The sequence below is a fragment of the Barbus barbus genome, assembly GCF_936440315.1.
Source record: "Barbus barbus genome assembly, chromosome: 34".
In the NCBI taxonomy this organism is placed as follows: Eukaryota; Metazoa; Chordata; class Actinopteri; order Cypriniformes; family Cyprinidae; genus Barbus; species Barbus barbus.
In genome coordinates, this window is record NC_136762.1 from 13,608,243 (window position 1) to 13,631,456 (window position 23,214).

Consider the following 23,214-nt stretch of genomic DNA (forward strand, 5'->3'; position numbering starts at 1 on the left):
TGGTAACTAATAATTTCTCATTTGTTAACATTAGTAAATGCATTAACTAACATCAACTACCAATGAAAAATATATTTTGACAGAATTTAAAGTTTTATATGTTGTTCTGTGTGTCTGTGTTTCACAGAGTTGATGGTTTGGATTAACCCTTTAATTGCCGTATCCCTTAAAACCAAACTGCCAGAGGGTTACTGTATTGTGTGTGCTCGCTGGGCACCGTTTTTCGATGCCACCGGGGTGGCGTATGCACTGGCGGCTTGGGCCCGTCATCGCTGCTCGCAGCTATATTTATTATTATTATTTCTTTTCTTTTTTTTTCTTTTTCTTATATTAATGCAGTAAACAGTATGCTACTGTGTGCAAAACAGCGATCCTAATAAAGTACTTTGTAAACCTGGAAACCGATAAGAATCGACAGAATCTACACTGAAGCCACTCGGATTGCGAATCGACAAACAACAGTGGGCGTACAGGGCTGTTGGTTCCTGTGCTGTCTTGGCTGTGTGTGAGTGTGTGTGTGTGTGTCTCCACTCTGCCTCACACTAGCATGTCAGGACTTGTTGTGAGACGGGCGAAGGGGCGTGGCATTTTATGCAAGCGCTTCGCGGGAGTGAAAGCAACTTGCTGTCATCATAAACCTACAGCTTCTTCTTCACAAGCACACCTAACTGCCGATCTGACAAAATTGACACAGTTTTTCTTTCCTCCGGTTGTGGAATAACATGAACGGACATCTAACGAAGTGTTTTTAAAGCACGACACATATCTCTGGTGTCACAGCATTACAACCCTGGAGTAACATCTACTGACTTACAACACATTTTGAAGGTAAGCATACATGTGTTTTTATTCTTGGAGCATGCATCTCTTTGTTGTTTGTAGGCATCGATGTAAGGTTACTTATATTGAAGACAGTATATGTGGCACATTATTGCTTATTATTGAGCAAAAATGTTATTTAAAATGACAGAATCAGCCAGACTGCATTAGGTTACACGAATAAAAGTCATTTTAGGGTTAGATCAAGTAGAAACATGTCGTTTAGTCAACAGCATGTTTCCACTTTTTACAGTTAGTGTAAAAAAGGGGGGTTTGATGTTTTCCTCCATGCTGAAGATGGTAGCTGTGTTTTGGAGTACAGTTGGTTCCTGGCTGGTCTGGGCTGCTCAGTTGTTCAGGTGCAAGCTGCTCGACTAGCAGCCAGGTGGTCAGTCAAGCTGGGTTTTGGAACCTGGTCGCTGGTCAACCAACAAACAAACAGCCTAGACCAGCTAAAAACCAGCTACTGTGCTGCAAAATGCAACTTCCAGCTTATCTTGGAAGAACTGATTTTAACCTTCAACACGTAACGTTGTATGACAACTGGTTATTTAAAGATAATAATAAAACGAGCATGTAAACTATGCTGTATGTCAAAGAACTGTCAGTTTCCAAAATCTTTCACCTCTTCAAATCTTTAACCTTGCATCAGCCAACAAGTCACCGGCTGTGCGTTTGTAGGTTGCCACTTTTCCGACGCTTCAATTTTTCCACATCAGCCCTTGCTGCAATTGAGAAAAATCGATAAAATCATAGTGTCGTAACTAGGAAAATGTAATATGCATTCCAGTGGAATGAAGCTTTTAAAATGCATCGAGTGTTAGTGAGACTCACTGTAGCGCGTAAGATCGAGTTAAAGCGCGGGAGAAGCGGTGCGTGACATCGCGTGCACGGATTTGTTTACAAACACATCCGTGAACACGAGGCTGTAGTTTCTGCCATCTTGTGGACGCTCAAAATATAGGTTGCTGGGTCAAATGAGGAAAAAAAAAATACATTGCTAGGATGTTTTGATTAGATTTTTTTTATTTTTGTTTTTCTAATTCTTATTATTATGTAGCCTATTCAATTAGGTCTAAATAATTGTAAATGTATTTTCATAATTGCGTGGGGTTGATGTTTTGATTTATTTTATATTATATAATTTTTTATTATTATTATTCCATTAAGTCTGTATGAGTGCAAATGTATTTTCATCTTTATTTTGGGCTATAGAATAAAATAATTTTGACTGCTGTCCACTTTAAATTTAATTTGCATGCAATAACATATGTCATTTGTGTCCAGCTGCATTTTTAACCCAAACAGATGGCACACAAATACAACTGATGTATGTTTTCTGTAACTTTATTTATTTATTTATTTTTTTGCTTTTCTCATTTCAAGGCAGTATCTGGTATGGCCCGTCCAGAGATGGAAAGAAGGGCAGGTGATCACAACACCGGAGCACCAAACAGCTGCAGGATGGAGGCGCTGCGTCAGGACGCTTGGCCCTGCCACCGGCACCGAACCATCGCTACACAAACCAGTACTGTCTTGCCACCACTAACCCAAGTCCCCACACAAGATGCCTTTGGCTCGGACAGCGTCCCGCAGCAGGACAATCCACTCAGGGATAATACAGGTAAGGTGTTGCAACATAGAGATTTGTGTTTATGTGATGTGCATTGGTGGAAATTCTTAGCATAATATATTTAAATGAGATTCAGAAGACAAAATCACTGGCTTTGACTCCATGGGTTAAAAGGCACCAGGAAGTGCCCTCTTCCCCTCCCTAGTCAGAGAGCTCTTGCTGAGACATGTTTAGACATGTTCTTTGCTGTTGGCTTCCTGTCAAGTGCTGCGCGGTCCACAATGGTGGCCTGTCACAGAGAATCACATATCATCTGAATGTCGTGGTGTCTCTCACTCCTCACGCTCTCTTTTCCTCATGTTTTTATACTCACTTTAGCGATCAGTTAACCTTATCTGACACTTCTGCTGACACTCCTCCTTAAAGGCTTTCCTCACTAGCTGATAGTCTGGCCCTGGTCCCTCCCTGTCCTCCAACTGTCCACCCTATCCCAGCCCACCCCTCATTCCTGTCCACCAATGGCTGGATTTCAGCTCAGGCTGCACCGGCTTGCAGTTACCCTGGCAACAAGCCAGAACCCAGCACTCCCGCTCTCTCAAGTCACCTGCGCCGAGGATCAGCAGATTCTTACGGCTGCGCCACTAATCCTCTACACGGAGGCATTTTCTCTGTGCACACTTGTGCGGAAAGCAGGAAAATTATATTCTCACTACTTTTAAAACACTAATTTAATAACACTTTTGAATGGAATATTTATTGCATCTTAAAATTAACATTATAATGTTGCAACACCTAAATTCAGGTTGCATTCAAAACAATTGATTTTTAATCTTTTTAATTGATTTAGTCAAAATATCGGTAATTTATCAGTTATTGGTCATAGATATAACTATAATCTTATTAGTATTAGCTGGTATTTTTATATTCATGCATCAGTATTGTGCAGATTAGAAAATGAATGCAAACTCTCTTCACTTTGAAGGGCAGAAAAGATGGCCTCAACTGAGATGTAAGATGATTTAGGCTGACAGATGTATGCCACTGAATGTGCACTTGTAGTGTACTTCAAATCTTAAAAGTATATTTTTTAAAAACTGTACTTGCACGTAATATAATATTAATAAACTACAAGTGCACCTTTAGAGAGAGCACACTTGTGTTTAAGTACACTTTTAAAAAGTGCTCTTTGTAATGTCAAAAATAAATGTTTAACTTTAAAACACATTTTAAATCATTACTTTTTAATACGTAAATTGCATCATCACTACAAATGTGTAATTAGAAATAAATTTAAATACACAACATACAGATTTGAATAGAAATAAAGTATATTTTAGTTCAGCTTAAATGCATGTCAGTGCATTTAGCAGTGTACATTTCAAAGACAACTTGAATTGTGAAATAAGATATAAAATGTTCTACAGTCATACTTAAGAAATAAAAAACACTTAAATTTAACTAATTGCATTTAATATCAATTTAAACTGTAATACATTTTCATTTAATTGTAAAAAAAAATATTCGATTTAGTGTTGGAAAACATTACATTCAGTTCGCACTTAACTATATTCTTTTAAAGTATATTATTTCTTTACTACAGTGTACTTGTTTTTCACAAGGGACTAACAATGAAGGTTTACTTTAAAGGAGCAAGTATGACAGGTGGGCACTGGGATTTGAAAGTACGTTAGCTATTTGCTTTTCATGGGTGTTGAATTGGGTCAGTTGGATGCTAGATGTCACATAATAAAGTTAGGAAGTCCACACTTTATGTCTCAAGGAGCTACAAGTAAATGTCAGTGCATTGTCCCATGTTACAATAGCAGTACTCATTCTTGTTGTTGTCCTTCTGTCACATAAACAATAAGGACTTGAAGTTAGCATTCAATCAATAAAAGTTAATGAGTGGTCATACAGTTAATCAGATGGCATTGGTGCTACCGTTACTGTAAAGAATAGAATGTGAATGTTATATAGAGCTTATAGAACTGACCTAACAAAACAAAACAAACACTGTGGCTCAACATATGACATCACATGCGTACTAAAGTACAAATAGAGAATTTGGCTCACCATTGTATATGAAATCTCACCGCTATTGTAACCTCTTCTGAATCTGTATTTGGTTAGATTACCCACTCCTTTGCATGTCTGCCTGGTAAATGGATGTTAAATACTAGTGGCCTCAACTGAATCTGTGCAACAGTCCCATATATCATGGTTTAGTACTGTTAACATTGCGCCAGTGGCGTTTTTACTCAAAGTAGTTACCCGAAATGAACCTTGACACTAGTTTGACAGAACTACCAGATAGTATGTCAACAAATGATGACTCTCAATGGATCAATTGCACAACTAGTCCTTTAAGTACAAACAGTATGCTTAAACAGCCACAAGTGCTGATGAACATGAATAAGTAAATGGGTCAATGATATGATTCTTTCTTTTTTTTTGGTCTAAATTATTAATTTATTCGAAAAAGAAAACCATTAAAATGAAATGTGTTCTTAAAATGACATGAATTGACCTCTTCTATGATGAACATGTTTTTAATTTCCTAGTTAAAAACAATGTTTTTTTAAAGTAATTAAGCCAAAATTGTTAGGGTGATATGAAGAAAAAATCTCAAAAAGAAAATAATATTAAGTATTTTGACACAATCTTTTATTATTTCTTTGAAAAAAAAGTAGTGAAGAAAAATACATTTTTAATACTAATTTTTATTAAATTTTTGTGTACTAAGTCAAATTCATGTGGTGCCGCCAACACACGGAAATGTGCACATTAAAACAAAAAAACATAAAAGAGGAAGTGGTATCATATAGAAAGGACCCCTTCAGACCCTCATGATCGTGTCTCTCAAAATTGTATAGAAATTGTTAATAAATTATTTTATTAAATAAAGGGTTAGTTCAGGTTGTAAAATATCATGTTGTGCGACTCTCCAAAAACGTAATGATATTTATGAATTATAAATTAATCAAATTAAAAAAAGAATAATGATTAATATGTGTACTCTCATCTATTTAAGGGAATTTTGTACAATCAATATACTGTATTGTACTCTTCTTGTTTCTATTTAGGTACAGAACAGGCACTCTCCAGCTCCAGAGAAAGGCCGTTTCCCCTGCCTGATCTGCTACCAGACAGCCACAGCTCCTCCGAAGACTCGAGGTCCAGCAGCTCTACAGCTGAGGACGAGCCCAGGCTGGAGGAGCAGGCGGTAGAGAGGGTGGCCATACAGCTGAGAACCATCGGAGACGAGATGAACGCTGTTTTTCTTCAGAGGGTAAGGATCATGTTTGTCTAGTTGCGTCAGTTTAAATATGTCACGGCTTGTGCCAAAGCGCCATTAAGTGCGATAAAGTAAACGGCCAGTGTCTCTTTGTTAATATGAGGGAGTGTGAGCAGGGCGTTCACAAATCTAGCCTCCAGTGGGTCTTCTAGTAAATGGATCAATATGATATTCACGAGCCTGTAGTGAGTGTTGTGACTGGAGTCGAGTTTCCAGTTGTGGCTGAACTTAATAACCCTTCCTCCCTCTCTCTCTCGCGCTCTGGATCCCTGTTTTATCGCGTGAGGAGCTAGTCGGTGAAGCGAACAAGAGTAAACAGAGGCTAATCTCCCCTCCCCCCCAAAGCAAACCCACCTCCCCCTCTTCTCCTCAGACAAACACACATGACGCCACCGCTTTGCCTCAGCGTGCAGCCCTCCGCTCTTTTATTTACCTATATTTAAGTGCGTGCGTCACTTTTTTTATATGGATTTAATTGCTTTTACACATTCGTCCCAGTTTCCCGCACATGCTTACACACCTGTACTGACACACGCGATGTAATAAAACCCAGTATGTCTCGTCGAGGCAGCTGCCAGCGCGGTCACGTGCAAAAAGCCTGCGACCTGTCGTGTGGCCTCTCTGAACTCTGATACCAGTGTGTTTTTACTGGATGATGGCTTTGTTTACTGAAGAAGAATGACATGACAGGGACTTCCCTAGCAGGGCACCAAAAGCTCAGTGTGAGTGTGCAGCATGCATGCTCACATATACCATTCTCTTTCACTGTCAACATGTGAGACCGGCAAACCACAGATCCTCCTCCCACCATTTTGAACTCAATTACTTCTTTCTGTTCCTTGTCCTCTTTCTTTGGTCCCCCTGTAGTTGTAGTCCAGACACTTTCTCTTAAACAGTCTTGTTTTCTATCTTCTTCATCTTTGTCTATTTAACCTTCCAAGTCATAGACATTAATAAATGTTAAAGTCATGACAGTTTTTATCAGCAATATAATTTGTTAATGTATTATTTTATATAGGCCTAGCATATTTATCATGGAAATTAATTAAATGTTTAAAAACAATTACATTTTTAATTTTAGTTTTTATAGTAAATATCACTTTTTGTAAGCTATATTATAATAAAAGCACCATGGCTGGATAATTTCATGTTCATAATCACCCTGGAGTGCTCAAAATTATGAATATGAATGGGAATATACTTCAGAGATATTTTACTCATAAGAATTTCTAGGGGTGCCAATAATTGTGTCCAACATGTATTTGAGAAAAAAAAAATCATAACGAGATTTCCCCCCCATTTTCAATTGTTTTAGTTCAATGAAAGGTTCTATTTTTGTGATTTAAAAAATAAATAAAAGATCAAAAGGATTAATAATGCAGGTTTATTTTCAGAGCCTTCATTGATCATATTTACCACGACTGTATATATATGTCTATACATATATATCATTTTTTTTATTTTATTTTTTAAGTCTTGGAAGTTTCTATAGTAAATATAATGTATTACTAAATTAATTTATTAAATAATATAATAATATTTTATGTAGTATATTCTTTTTTAAATATTTTGTAATATTACCTATCTTAAGCTTTTGATTTGTCTGAGGTAGATGTAAAAAATTTATGTTTGAAAATTTTGGATCTGTGAAGTGTAAATGAAGCCTAATAGGCCTACCTTTATCTGTTATGTTATTAAAATTATTTAAACAAAAATATTGACAAGAAAACCACAATGTTCTTGTGTGATTACTTGGAAAAATGTTTTGAAGTAATGTTTACTTAATTGACAAATGATTTTAATTTATTTTAATTGAATTTGATAATATTTATTTAAATATTGAATCTTTGAAACAAACATGCTAAATAAACGTGAAAGGTGTGCAGTTTCCTGACCTTTTCAGCATTGTGTCTACATTATCCATCTTGCACCTTTCTCTGCGTGTAGCTCATTCTTTCACTGTCACTCTCTTATTTTCTCTCTCTTTTACTTGATACCCCCCCTCTGAGGAGTTATTTTTAGTGGATTACTCATAGCAGCTGTTTACGAGTAATGTGCTGACTCCACTTTGCAGACATTGTCTGTCTGGGACTGCCTCACCCCACCCTGTGTCTGTGCACACACACACACGTACACATCTATGCTAACACAAACCTTGACACACACTCCCACTCAAACACAGCTTTATACGAGCGTTGTTAATGGTCCAAAAAGTTTAAGCTAATACCTCATGGCTGATTACAGATAGAAGAAGTGGAAAAAGTTAATTACACAAAGTTAAAGTTTCCACACAGGGAAGGAACTGAGGCACAGAACTAAATCGACTTTGCTTCATACACTTGTGAAAATTAAGTGCACTTAGTAGTTTTTAGTGTGCACCTGTAGTATTCTTCAAATCTCAAGAACATTTTTAAAAATCTGTATTTGCAGATATATTAATAAAAGAGTACATGACTGTTTCTTAACGCTTAAATACACTTAAAAAGTGCATTTCGTGAGTTTTACTTTAAAGTACATTTGAAATTGTATAAACTTTTGTCATGCTTTAAAGAAGTACACTTATTTTGATGTGTTGACTAACATACTAAAACACTTGTAACACACTTGATCATTTTACCTGTAGTGAGTTTTTTGACATTAAAAGTTGCAGTAGAAATTAAATGACATTGAAGTACTGTATATTGTTTACCATAAATGTTTGCCAGTACATTAAGCAGTACACTTTAACCGTATTTCAACGACTATAATTATGAAATTACATAGCAAGATGTACTAAAGATGTTTTAAAGTTCTATTTAATTATGATTTAATTATGAAAACATTACAGTTACATTATCAGTTCACACTTAAGTATATTGTTATATTAAAATTAAGTATATTATTTCAATAATAAGTACTCTTTTTAACAATAGGTAGGCAGATGATTAGAGACAAATCTGAAACTTAAGTAGGTCAGCTGTTCGGTTTTACAGTCCCTGAGCGCTTAGATGCAATGCACAAAAACAAGTTTTATTGTGCCTCTTCTGTTCCCTTTCACTTTTTGCATTACATAAAACACACGATGAGCTCATTCTTCTTGCATCTTTGTTTCAGAATGCCGTCCCACGCTGGCAGAACTGGAGAGTCCTGTACCACGGGCTCTTCGCATTCGTCACCGACACCATCAATGCCCTTTACCAGCACGGCCTCAGATAAACAGACGGGTTACGTCACAGGAAGAGTGCAGGCGCTTTCCTGTCGACCACTTGAAGACTCTGGGACTTTTCTGCAGGATCAGATGTCAAGTTTGTTTCTTTATCTGTTTTTTTTTTTTTTTTTGGTTTGTTTTGTACATCTTTTCCCATGGATTCTCATGTAGCATTAGTGACTGAAGTGTGTGTCCCAGTATAGACGTCAGTAGGAGTGTGTGGCACTCGGCGCATTTGCATCGTACTCTTTTGCATCTTTAACTGCAATGCTGGGGAGTTACATTAAGCCAGGTTGCTCTAAAGCAAACAAATTGATTAAATCTGCGTAGCGCCTCAGGCCCAGAAGTGCTTTGTGTGTCGTGGGTTTTCCTCTCAGCTGCCTTACAGGAGCAATAACTGCGCTGCACTATCAGCCACCAGTGGCGCAGGCCACGCACCCGCACACCATTAATGGAAAATGGGTGATAATCGAGATAATGGAATGCTCACGCACTATACTAATGGAGCACAGTTGGATCGTGCCTTGCTAACGCTGTTTTTCAGCCCTTTGTGTACTAAAGCCATCAGGGACAATCACTGGATGGTGTGTGGGTTAACCAAACCTGTTGCCCCCTATCTGAATCTATACTTCGGGACACAAATTTGCCACTTAATTCAAAGATTGGTCACCTCCAATGGAGGTACAGAAGTGAGGCTGGAAGCCTTGTGGGAAAGCCAGACCACTAGTTATTGAAATGGCTGGAGAGCAGTGTTAATATTTGTATGAATTACATGTGTACATATTTTTTTGAGAAAAAGGGACGGGATAGAATAAAATGGGAGTTTTGTTTCTTATGTGGTTTGTATATTTTGATGAAATGACCTTAAAGTACTTAACATTAAGTTCCTTTTTTCAGTTTCTGTTTTGTTTTGTTCTTCGAATATCTTTTGGACCAACACTGGAAAGCAGTTGTTTTAAAATCCAGTGAATTTCTGCCTATTTGCAATTTATTTAGATTTAAATTAAAGTGGAGTCCTGTAAAAAAAAATCCCCATAAAAATGTACCTTGCGCATAGAATTCTCCAAATATTTGAGAAGCACACGCTAATTTATTCCAGTCCATAATTTGTACTTTTTGTTATTTTGATGATTTGTTATTGACAAAAATGTTCTGCGATGAGCAAGTGGATTAAATAAGCATGGAGATATTCATTAGTGTTGTGTTTTATGGACCAAATATCTCCAAACTAGTGTTCCCCTGAAAGTTGTCAAATAAATCCATTCATATTTTTTTCTGCTGTAATTTATTTATCTACATAAAGGACTAAACTGAGCCAAAATTCCATGATACTTGAACAGACGTGTTCTTTATGAATCAACGTGTCAGATCCAGGTCTATCTGGGATTTTTACAGATACATAACACTGTTAGGGGTTTCAAGCACTTCCTTTAGAAACCACATTTGAAAAACTGTGGAAAGTCGGTGGGAAAACTCTTTAAACCACTCACATTTCTGCTTGTGTTGGCTTTGTAATGTCGGTACAGAGTTTTCATGGCATATTGTGGAGCAGAGATGTCTTTCCTGTGGCTGCCTGTCTCATGACTTCCTGTAAAACAGTTATGTGGTCTCTTTCCTGTGGCCACCTTGTGACTTCTCATCGATACGTGTTCTCTGATGCAGAAAGGCCTTATTTGTACTGTCAGATTTACACTAAACTCATGTCGCTCATTTTCTAGCTTTGTACGTTTGCCATTTGAAATTTTCTATGTAAAATTTCTATATGAATTTTGTATTGTTTTTTTCCTTACCATTTTCAATAAATATAATTACAACAGTGTTTGGATGGTTTTTCTGTATGATTGTCCTCGCACTTGACAATACACAATTTTCTAGTCTTAAAACTAGTCTTGATATTAAAGCCCATGTGATCCCATCAATAATATATTAGATTAGAGGTCTTCAACATGGGGCCAACAAAAACATCATTTTAGAAACTTGTTTCACCCACGAAATAAAAAAAGGTAATTGCAACTTTTTATCTCACCATTCTGACTTTTTTTAGTCACATTTGACTATTTTTTACTTACTTTTTATCCTGAGGCAGAAACAAGTTTTCATACAATATTAATTCGAACTTCAAACAAAGCTAAAAGTCAGCTAAAGGTTTCAATTTCCCTTCCAGATTAAAATAAAACAAAACATTCACTAAATAACAAGATCAAGTCATAATTTAGAAGTGTACGACTTTTCATCACCAGTAACCATTATTTTAATGGCTTCGCAATGTAGCCATCATATCAAAACGTACATTATTATATGCAAAAATATATGATAATGATACTATATTCCATCAAGGGATCTTCAGTCTGAAGCAGGCTGCATTACACAAACAGAACAAGCCTTCTCTTATGCATATTTCATCTGATATAGTGTTGGGACTGTTTGACTGTACTCATGTTGAGAACACCAGAAGTCTTATCAGAAGATGTAATAGATTGTGATGCTCTGATTTGCGTGTGCCCAGAGCATTTCCCATGCAGGACCATTCAGACTTCAGCAGAGTGTTCCTAAAAGAGCTGCTGATCATGTGAGGGCCGTTCTTTCTCCCGTCACATGTTTATGCATTTATAGCTGGGAGCAACACATCTGTTCTGGAGTAAGAACTTCTCGCCTTGGGGGTTCCTTCACAATAAGAGGAAGGTTGCTTAATTAAAATGAGTAGATTAACGCAGCGTCTGTAATTAATCCTGTTTCTCCTCAGCTAGTGGATCTTAATCAGTCAGGGTCTCTTTACAGCTCAGGCTGTTGTTTCATTTTCACTATATTGGCAATGGCAGCGATGTGATGTACTTAATTGGACTTCATTACTATACTTCGTTATCTTGGTGAATTTGTACTTGACTAACATTGAAAATGAATACTGTTTAGTTTTGTTTAAAACAACCAATGAAATGTATTCTAATATCATTTTAAGTGTTCTTAATTACAGTCCTTTGTCTTGTGAAAACAACATTTTGAGAGTCATCTCACTGCCTAAAGCGATGCAAAAGATACACCTAATGCTAAAGATAGACCAAATGGGTTCAAGCATAAACAATAATCAGTCTATAAACAACAATACACCACATGTAAACAAAATCACCTGCTGACAATTTCAGGAAACCAGGATATCGGTTTCAGTTTAACATATGGGGTTTCAGTTTAAGAAAGGGACAGGGTTTAAACAGACTAAATGTTTGGAGAATTGCAGCATGTGGCATCAGAATGAAGTCATTTCACCGAAACATTGGTTTAAATATTAAAAAGTGTAAATAAAAAGAAAAGAGATAAACAAAAATGCAATATGCCTGGATGAATTGTTCACAATAAATATCATTTGTTTAGAAAATAGATGCCAACTTTAATTAAACGTCTTATTTTTGGCTACTGAATTTCAATCAAGATTAACTTAATACCTAGACTTCACTTTGAAAGAGACATCCTGTCTATTGTGGGAGTTTCTGCCATTCAGTGAACGTTACCATAGCTGTTTTGTTATAATTAGCACAGTACAGTTAAAAATCTTTTCCATGCTGATGCTTAAATCTGTAATGATAAGAATCTTTAAAAAGTTTGGCCTATTAGTTGTACTTAGTTACCCATGTTTCCACTGTCAACGAATTTAAAAAATGAAAAACGGTTACATGACTTGCTGCCACTCCCACTTGAGCACCTGCTCAACCAGTCTGACCAGTCTTCTCATCTGACTCACTGATGCGGTGTTGTCATTTAAGGCTCACGTTTATTATCATTTAAGGCCCGAGGTCTTGATTTTGCATGTCCGCAGCAGAATCGCAACATATTCAAACATCATAATACACTTCAACTGAAAGGAAAACAAACATGACACATACGGTACTATTTGTTCTAATACTGTACATGAGGTTGTGGGTTCAACATGTGTCTGGGCTATCAGTCATATCGAATTTTACATTACATTCTTTAGCATTCCTCTTCGGCTCTAACTGGACGGGCAGAATACTTTCCTTCTACAAAAACATCAAAATCAAAGTATGAGTTCCTACTTGCCTCGGGGGTCATAAACCCTGCAGTACCAGTCCAGTACATGACATACCTGGGCTGAGCTAATAAAAGCACTTCCTGTTATGAACGTCACCAAAAAAAACCCTAGACCTGACAAGATACGTCAAGATGCGCCTCAGGCTTTCACTACAATGTCAGAATGATAACAAGCATCAGAAAATCCACCTGGCCTCATTTCAGTGCAGGGATGGGATGATTTGTGTGGTTTAATTTTCAGAAATAAATGGCTCAAGGGAGCATCAGACATTTTAAACACCTTTAAAGCTGTTTGCCTTATTTTTTGCAATTTAGCATCACAAGAGACCTTTGGCAACAGATTAGAGGAAATTATTGAAATCAATGATGCTCCACAAATTTATTTTCTATTGGGCTTTTATTATTTTAATACAAAACGTAGAAATCACATAACCTTGGTGAAAAACGTGTGTGCATGAATATTTAAGAGTGTGTGGACAAAATGTTCTCGTTGCTCTTGGCATCGGTTGATGTGTGGCATACTGCTACACAAAGGTACCGTCCAAAAGACAGATTTTGATGCCTGCGGCCACTGGCAGAGGATGAACGCCATGGTGTTTCGAGAGCACACATGCATCGCCACACATCTCTCCGTGTTCTCCAGGGGCCACTTATTTAGATCCGAAGTAGTCGACCACCCCGCTGCCCTTCAGGCCGTCGAAGAAGAAAAAGTTCCTGTGCGGAGCATCTCTCTGAGACAGCGCCTGCCAAACACATGCAAACAAATCTTCAGACAGGTCCGATGCCACAGACCTTGAATTCTGTAATTAACGGCTTTGATCGAACGCGTTCTCTGTTGTGGCGACGGAGACTGATGGGCGAGGGGCAACGAGGAACAGAGAGCCATATGCGAATTGCAGCCTGTTTCATCATGCAGGGAGATGGCGAGACAGCCTGGCTTCACTCCACCGCCATGTGGGTTCAAGGCCTGCCCAGCCACCGCCTCTGAGACCACGGCGTTCACTCCATCACCCCACACAGCCCTGATCCCCACCCTCACAAAGACCCCACCGCATCCCGGTCCGGCAATGACATCACCCTCTAAGAGAGATATTGACGTTTACCATTTACTGTGAGTAAATTTGTGCGAATTTGTGTTTTGACAAAGCTTACACTACAGCAGATCCTCTTTCTGTCCATAATCCAGGTGTAATTATCCACTCAAGACTGACTGATTACATCACTACGCTTAAGGTTATTTAATCTCATTCGGTTTATGGAATCATATGAGAAGATTTCAGGCGCTCTCCGCTAGATTTCATCAGTGACCGGAATATTACCTCGTCATTTCTGGCATTTATACACCGTCAACAGATAAAACTTTTGGACTTAGCCCAGATTCTGATGGAGAAGGCAGCTGCCATACGCTTCTCACAGCACCTCATCAGAAAAGTCACTTTCGCAGCTAGTGAAAATGGAGGGTTTCATGGTTGTGTGGAGAACCAGACTGAAAGGTTGTATGGAAGGGGAAAAACAAAGCTAGAAAATACATTTCACATTTAAATGTACAAGTAGGACAAAAAAGTAAAAGAAACTGAAACTACAATGAAGACTTCAGACATGTAAATGGATCAAATCAAAGATCTCACCTTGACTATCTCTTGTCCAAGAACTCCTCCGACTACAGCGCACACTGGAGCCATCTCAGAGAAACAGTAACTGTGAGGACCAAACACAAGCCAGGAGTTGCAGTTAAGTTGGAGAGAAAACACCAAAGTCAACTTAAGTTTTTACACTTATGGTGCACTCAGGTCATGTTGGAAAGACTGAATGGACATGAATGCCAACACAAAGTTGGAAAACTGAAAAAGTGGAAAACTTTCTTTCTTCAAGCCCATAGTTTCCAAGTTGGGGCTGTGTCGGTGAGAAAATATGGCAGACACAAGTATTGATTGATTGCAAATTTGTTCAAATGAATGAAATTATTTTCATTTCCAATAAAACTACCTAAATTTAGTTTTTTTTATATAAATGTCTTTATCATTTTATAGAAGTAGAGGGAAAAATATTGCTGAATTTTTTATGTAGAAAAGGTACATTGCCATCTTGCTCTGATCAAAATGAACTGAATGCACCAGATGTCATAATCATAACTTCCCAACAAATACAAATTTCCCAGGAAGACTTGAAAGCACAATTTGTGTTTCAAAGTATACCTTATTTGATTGTGTGTGTGTGTGTGTGAGAACATAGCTGGTCGAAAAATGTGCACTAGAAAGTTAAATTTTAGTTCCGTATCTGCAGTATTTTGTCAGAAGTTATAACCAATTAAAATGTCTTTGTCCTTATTTAAATTACAGTTCCATGTTTCTTTTAACTCCTCTCAGAAGTGCTTGCCAATGTGGGTGTTTTCGCTATATGTTGTTCCATCTAATCCATTTCTTTTTCGACTGTGCAAAAAATAAAAATCTGGGCACATTTGGAACCTGAGCATACTAAGGTGATGGCAAAATATATGTCGCACACTGAACGTAAACTCTAGTGTATGCATAGAAACCCAAGTATACATTGGCTAAAGTAAGAGAATACTGGTATTAACGATGGGCTGACTAGTCATTCAAAAAACCAAATTTGTTGAGTTAATATTTTCTTTCGTATTTTAGCTGTGGTGTTTTAATTAGCATGCTGTGATTCAGTTGTTAGGTACAATGGGCATGATAAAACTCTCAGAAATTCACTACAGCCATTCCCCATTTAGGCGAATGTATTTGGATGGTACCATTGTGTCTCAATTTGTTTTTTGTTTTTACTTGTTTTGATCTCTATGCTAGAATCTGTAGCCATTTTGACATATAAGCAAACGGAAGTAGTTAAAAATAATCCATCTTTAAAAAACGCCTGCATTCAGTTCCGTTCTGTTGCACTCGGTCTACTTGAGAGACACCCAGCCAGGGTCTGGTGAACCTGAAACCAGACTTATTTTCATGTTCAACTAGTCGTTCATGCAACCCACCCACTAGCTTTTCACATCCTTGGTTGGTAAGAAAGAAACATGTTGGAGAGAATGAAGAGAACAGTTTTTGCATCTGTAAGTACCTGACAAAGGTGTTGGGGAGCAGCTCTGAGCTCAGGCCCATGGTCTCAAGAACATCATCACGGATTTGCAAGAGCAGCTGAGAGTCTTCAGCAAAGCTGTCTGGCTGAGGATCACGACCTTTATCTGTACGGAACTTCAGAAGCACTGTTGGAGGAAGTAAGAGATTGAGTGGGGAAAGAGTGGGTTTTCCACGTTTAAACAGGATGTAAGTGGAGGAGAGATGTGTTTGAAGATTTATGTAGCACGTGAAAAGGCATCAAGCCCCTTTAGGCTATTTTCCAAAGTATCACTTCCCCTTTTTGACTGCCCACCAACTACAACACAATGAACCCCAGCCCACTGCATTTCCACCTGGCAGTGTAGCACATACATTTACATAAAAAAACACACCCACTCATTCATATTATCTCACTCTATCTGGCACAATTTCAACTTTCATAGATGAATTTCTTCATAGAATTTTCTCCAGATTGTGAAAACAACATCTGAGGGTTGATAAAAACCTCAAATAAATCAGTGAGTTAAGACAGAGGAAACCGCTCTTCCCCAAAAGCTGTTTGAACTGGTGAGTGGTATTTTTGAGCACAACAATGTATTTAAAGTCTTGCTTCAGTGCACAAATAGGAAGCGTTATTTTTTCCATAAATGTAATACTAGATGTTGAGGGAGGGGCCGAGGTGCAGTCTGTTATAATGATAGAGAGGTGCGGAGGTGGTATGTTTTGTTTTTGAGAGCCACTGCACATGACTGGCCATGGACAGCCTGTGATGGAAAATGAGCCAGTCTCAGTGAGGACACCAGGTGAGCACTAGTATAAAAAGAGAAATGTTGACTATAATTACACAGATCACCAGGCCCTCCCCCTGATAATGGTGTACAACAGACTGCAGGAGGAAACTGAAATGTCTTCAGTTGCCTAAACAAACTGTAAAAAAAAAACTAACCACTTAAGCCCCTATTTATTTTACACCTGGTATATTATATATAATAGCATTTCAATTTTTGTTGATTATCTGTGTGTTAACTGAATGGATGTTTGTGCTTGACATAATCTGTCCGCAAGGTTTAAATACTAAATGAGAGCAAGGGCATTTATAGTTTACAAATTATTTATATTCCAAATAAATGCTGTTATTTAGAACTTTTTATTAATCAAAGAATCCTGGAAAAAGAAGCATCACAGTTTCCACAAAAACTAATAGCAATAAGAAATGTTTCTTGAGCAGCAAATCAGAATATTAGAATGATTTCTAAAGGATCACATGACTTTGAAAATGTTGAGACATTTGAATTACATTCAGCAGTAATGGCTGCTGAAAAATCTGTCTTTCCATCACAGGAAAAAATATATATTTCAGCATATATTAAACAGAAAAAAAGTAATGTTACATTACAACAATATTTTACAAATTTACTGTATTTGTGATCTTTGGTGAGCAAGAGAAACATCTAGAATATAGTATGTGCCTGAAGATCATTCAGTACTGTACAATTTAGGAAGGAAATAGCCATTTACTAAAATGCTCATAAATTATTGGATTAATTAAATTTAGTGCTGTCAAACTATTTATCGTGATTAATCACATCCAAAAAAAAAAAAACGTTTTTGTTTACATATACATATACATATACATATACATATATATATATAAATAAAAATAAAAATACACACACATGCATGTATATATTTCAGATTTGTTTTTATGAAATATCTTTATTTATAATATAAATGATAAGAATATAAATATAGACGTAAATATTTTGAAAATATATACTGTATGTATGTGCATTTACATAATAAATGTACACAGAACACACACATATATTATGCAAACAAAAACATTTATTTTGGATGCGATTAATCGTTTGACAGCACTAATTAAATCTAAAAAATATTCTGAAGGTGTACCTTGTAGAAGGAAGTAGTCTGCAGGAGTGCGTTTCAGATTGCTTTTGGCCTTCTCGTTAGTCCAGTCAACCTCCAGGGATTCTTTGAGAGAGCAGAAACTGATGATCTATATAAAGAGAGATGGAGGTCAAATTAACTTAACTTTAAAGGGTCATATACATTTGACTAAAAATTGAACATTATAGTTAACAGACACCAAATCCACCAACATACCCACCTTTTTCACCATTGTAGTTTCATTGGGGTCAACCTTTGGTTTCTTTGCCTCAGGACCATCATTGGCCTCATTAGACCCTTTCACCACTTTGGGCTTTTCTCTGGCAAGTTTGAATGGGACTGTCAGTTTTTTCCACATGAAAATCAAACACAACTACCTTTTCATCCACATTTCCTGACTTACTCTACATAGTGATGTTCCTGGCCAAGGTCGGAGAACATATATCCATGATAACCAGACACATCTCCACAGAAGACCTTGATGTTCCTGGAGGCACAGAGCTGGTCCACTCGCACCATGAGGTCTTTGGAGCACCTGGTCAGACAAACCTGATCAAAACAATATGCTTTAATATGTGCTTGTTTTCAAAACCAGTGAACATGATCTTATGAGTACAACCAGAAACTTGGAAGAACAAAGGTCTGGCAATGACAGACAACTGACCAGAACATTGGCACTCTTATCCAAGGTCCCAAACCTCTCACACCCCAATTTTGGGTTTGAGATAAGAATGGGGTGGCATATTAATACACATTTGACATACTGATGGATGGCATGTGCCATGATGCGTTAAGTTAACTGGGTGGATCTTCAAGGACAGATAGTTCATCACTTTATCTGCTGACTTGAGTTTGTTTACCATTGATTTTGGTTGTTTACTGTCCTCGTCAGAACACCATCAGTAACCTCATAACTTAAAGTACACCAGAACTGAACTGATTTTCTAAGCAAGCCTTTTTTTAAAGGATGTTCAAAGGTTATGCAATCTGCACCCGAATATCAACAACACTTCTCAGAAATACTGTTGCAATGAATTAGTGCCCTGAGGAGTAACACCTTCACTACTGTTCAAGCTCATCTGAGACCAGGGTGCATGGAGAAACATGTGGCGAGACATTGTCTTCTGACACTTCTTCCTGTCAGCATTACATGCCTCCAGGCAGCCAGACGACTCAAAAGAACACATCTTTATCAAGCAGTGACCCCTAGAGGATACAAAGAAGAAACAAATCATGCCACAAAGGAATATTTATTAATCAGAGCTACCAGCAGCTACCATATGCTGCTAAATAGCTGCCACTTGGCATTACATGACTTCTGTGCTGGCAAATCTTTAATTCAGTTTAAGCTCTTGGCTTTAGTCCTCCGCTATCTTCAGTCCTTCAAAATGTACACCCCAGTCAGGCTACTGTGAACAGCCCTCCACCTGCTCCCTACATGAGGGCTTCCTGCTTGACCTTGTCCTGGAGCTCTATGTTTGTTTTCTTTTGGTAGAATGGACTGCCAAAACAGCGGACGCTACATAAATATTCAAATTAAGCCTTGGAACACAAAAAGAGAATTTTTGAAGAAAGGCCACTATTTTCTAAATAATGAGAGTTAATATGTAACATTACACTATAAAAGTAACATAAAAGTGCTCAATATGACTATATTCTAGGTCTTCTGAATAAATTTGATAGCTTTGTGTGAGGACTGAAATGTTTTATGGCACGTTTGGTTTATTTTTTAAAGCTTGAGAGCTCTTGTGACCATTAAGTGTGATTATGGAAAAGAATGATCTGTACATTATTAAACTTTTCTTTCTTTAAAATAAAATCATACAGGTTTGGGAAGACATAAGAGCGACTAAATTATGCTATATTCTTCTCTTTTTTATCAGGATTTAAAACAATCATCTCACACTGATGTATCAAAGCCCATTTTTGCAACATAAGAAAAAAATCTGATGAAATTGTCATACAAAGTCATCAAAAGTAAGATAAAAAGTAAAAAAAATTGCGAAGTCACATTTAGGACAAAAAGTTATGATTGATTAAAAATGATTTGCTGTAATTATTAGTTTTATCTCAATTTCAACTTTTTATTTCAGAATTATGACACGTCAATTTCAAATGTTTATCTCATTATTATTTTTATGACCTTATGTCATAATTATAAATTATGTAATAATATTATTTACGAAAAATATTATTTTTTTATTCTTTTGTGGCAGAAATGGGCTTCTAAAAAATAAATAGCTTATTTCTGATTCACAAAAATATATATATATATTTTACCTCAACATCTGCACAAGCAATTCCCTGTACTTGTTGCACAAAACATCCTAGTACTTGTTGTCTCAAATTATCCTTTCATGCATGTACAGTTCATCCAGACAATGAATTAATTCAGTGTATTGTTGGCTTTCTCCTGACTAAATTTGCATCGTTTATTAAGAAATCACCTAAAAAATACACCACACATACACAAGAGAAGACAACGACATTCACTCACAATGTTTCCTGTGCACATCTCAAAGAAATATCAAGAGAAACAGATAAAAGAGAATAGATGATGTTAAACCCCCCTCCTCATTCTGTGTCCCTCCAATTCTTCCCCCTCCTTCTGAACTCGCACTAGCACTCCCAGAGGGAGGGTTCAGACAGCTCCCAGACAGAGAAAAGATGAAAGATTGCCTGTCTGCGCTTTGAACAGGGTATGTATACTGCCTGCATCTTCCACAGCCAACAACAGAGTCCCGATTTAAAGAAAATATGATCTGGAATATATCATATGCTTGGAAAAGAGCACACACTTGGAACAGACCAAACTAAGTCTCAGATAAAAGTCTGTATCTAGATCTGATGCTGGCTGTTCATAGATGGGTTCACACTGAGGTTGAGGGAAAAACAAGGCAAAAAAGAAGTTCTAACCACATTAAATGAAAATGATCAGTTGTGTATAGAGACATCTAGTGGACATGAAAGACAAATAGGTAAATTTCTAAAGGGATTTCTGTACAATAAGATTTGCATTTGTTTTGTAATATGCGCTATAAAGTGGCACAACAAATTTGGCCCATGGTGTTTTGGAAATAAAGATTCTCATCTACTGTATTTACAATACTCACGTGTCCCTAAAATATTCTTGTATGCTTTTTTAGTTAATGAACAATCAGACAGTAGCTCATAACATAAGATTGTCTGTTGGTCTTGAGTATGATTTATTTATGTCAAATCTACAGATCACCCCATAAAACTGCTCGCTCCAGGACTCACCGCATCAAACTGGAAGAAAAAGTCATCCGGCTTGCTCTCCACCGCATCGGTGTCTGCCTTCACTTCCACCATTGGGTTGAGTAACTGAGCTCTCTCCAGAGAGGCCTGGGCCTGGTTCTGACCATTTGCATCCACAGGGATCAGGAACTGTGCACGTCTGGACTCCTCTGTCACCTGAAGCCAGATAACACTTAGTTATGTACCTGTTAAGGTGCTGTTATGAGTGGTAAATTTAAAGGAATAATTCACCCAAAAATCTATACTACCTTATGTCATTCCAACCTGTAATGTCTTCAGTGGAACACATGTTAAAGGTCTAGGATCTGACAGCCTCAGTCACCATTCAATTTCATTGCTTTTCCAATTGAAATGCATGCTGACACGACTGTCATTCTACCTTACACCTCCTCTGCCGTTCCACGGAAAAAAAGTCAGGTTTGGAAGAACATGAAGGACATTAACAAATGATGAAAGATCGAGGTGAACTACCCCTTTAAGTCAGTCTATATACCTGCTCATGGTCCAGGAGAGTCAGTCCTTTGACCCCAGCCAAAATAAGGTTCTTTGCTACTTCTGCACCAAGCCCCCGGAGACCAACAAGAAGTACCCGTGATCCCCTAAGCCTGAAAATGTAATTTGTCATTAATCATTAAATTGTGCTACATAATATTGCTTATTATTTATGCAGTCCTAGTCCAAAAATGTATTCGTGGAGTGGCTCTTATACGCCATTTTTATTTCAGACAAAAAGCACGCATGTGAAAGATCCTCAAATAATACATACTTAAAAGGTTTATGCATTATTCTTAAACAATTAGTCAAAAATTAATACGAGTTGTTCTTTTTGTACGAAACCGTTATCAACAAACCTCTTTTGAGCATCGAGACCCCAAAGGCGAATCTGTCGATCATATTGTGCAGCCTCCTCCTCGCTGATAATATTGTCTCCTTTTTCGATGGTATCAATCATTTCTAAATATTTCCGTTTTTAATAATATCCTATAACGAATTAGCTGAGAGCTTAGTTTGACTATTCTACGTTTTTTTTCTTCTGCCCATTCAATGGGAAAGAAATGTCGCTTAGTGAGACTCTTTCAGGCGCGCAATGATGACGTATGAGCGGAGTCTACTACTCAACTCGTAGTCTATATTATATTTTTGAATACTAATAATGTATATTTGTGTAATTGAATGATTGTGTACTGTGTATAGCTCACCCTTGTTTCCTATTCAGTGTATAATAAGATCATACTAACTTGATTTTCATTTAAAGCATCATTTAGCAGTGTAATCTGCAAAATAGCATATTAGTCTAAACTATATAGTAAAATAAAATATAGGGAGGTAAAATATGGCACAAATATGTTTATTGAAATGTACACCACAGTTTACATCATTAAATTATTGTTTACTTGGTGCATGCTCACAAAATACAATATTAAATAGTCTATACAAAACTATTTCAGGAAGAGTTAACTAAAGCAGAATTGCAGTGTTGCTGTTGTTTACGTCCATTTAAAACTTCTCAACCATGGGCCCTTCCAAAGGGGTCCCAGAATGACTAAAAATTATTATTATATTATTATTATAATAATTATTAATATATTAAAACAATCTTAAAATGCTATCTGGAAACTGAAATTATTATTATAATATATGAAATATGTATTTTTTTTTTCAATTGAAGATCATAGAGATCTTCTGGAATCACAATATGAATTGTGGATAATTAATAACATTTATAATAAAACGTATATATATTTTTATTATTATTGAATACTTGAAAAAGAACAATAACAATTGTCAACATTGTCAACTCACAACAAAATAACAATCCAGGGTCTCTCAGTCCAAAGGTCCCTCATCAAAGACACTGTTCTCACTGCTTTTAAATCCTTAGAGAACTCAATAGAGTCAAAATACATTTTCAGTTCGATTTTGAACTTAAAAGGTTTGCTTTTAGAAAATTTACATTTATGAATATGATATTTAGCTAACAGGAAAATAAGGTTTATAATATAAGCATCATTTATTTTTTCACATTCATGAAAGCCAA

At 36.9% G+C, this 23,214-nt stretch overlaps 3 protein-coding genes across 3 annotated transcripts in view; 1 reads left to right on the forward strand and 2 right to left on the reverse strand.

Moving 5' to 3' along the window:
* The window catches only part of LOC306854241 (intraflagellar transport protein 20 homolog), a 36,088-nt gene extending 31,484 nt beyond the window's left edge, over positions 1–4,604 (reverse strand). Inside the window, exon 1 of the mRNA XM_079392087.1 lies at positions 4,466–4,604. The gene's annotated coding sequence lies outside the window, so the exon portion shown is untranslated. The remainder of the gene's footprint in view (positions 1–4,465) is intronic.
* On the forward strand, positions 540–10,693 carry LOC306854243 (uncharacterized protein). The gene is made up of 4 exons (XM_079392090.1): positions 540–828; positions 2,206–2,443; positions 5,476–5,681; positions 8,781–10,693. Exons 2-4 carry the CDS (start codon positions 2,218–2,220, stop codon positions 8,880–8,882), a joined length of 534 nt encoding a protein of 177 aa, XP_079248216.1. The 5' UTR covers positions 540–828; positions 2,206–2,217; the 3' UTR covers positions 8,883–10,693.
* A 1,926-nt stretch (positions 10,694–12,619) lies between these two features.
* On the reverse strand, positions 12,620–22,277 carry LOC306853757 (SUMO-activating enzyme subunit 1). Its single transcript, XM_079391403.1, has 9 exons — positions 22,028–22,277; positions 21,670–21,781; positions 21,159–21,332; positions 18,301–18,446; positions 18,118–18,217; positions 17,901–18,006; positions 15,991–16,135; positions 14,544–14,613; positions 12,620–13,658 (listed from the first exon to the last, which is right to left on the reverse strand). The coding sequence occupies exons 1-9, from the start codon at positions 22,126–22,128 to the stop codon at positions 13,566–13,568; spliced, it is 1,047 nt and encodes a 348-aa protein (XP_079247529.1). The 5' UTR covers positions 22,129–22,277; the 3' UTR covers positions 12,620–13,565.
* Between the last annotated feature and the right edge of the window lie 937 nt (positions 22,278–23,214).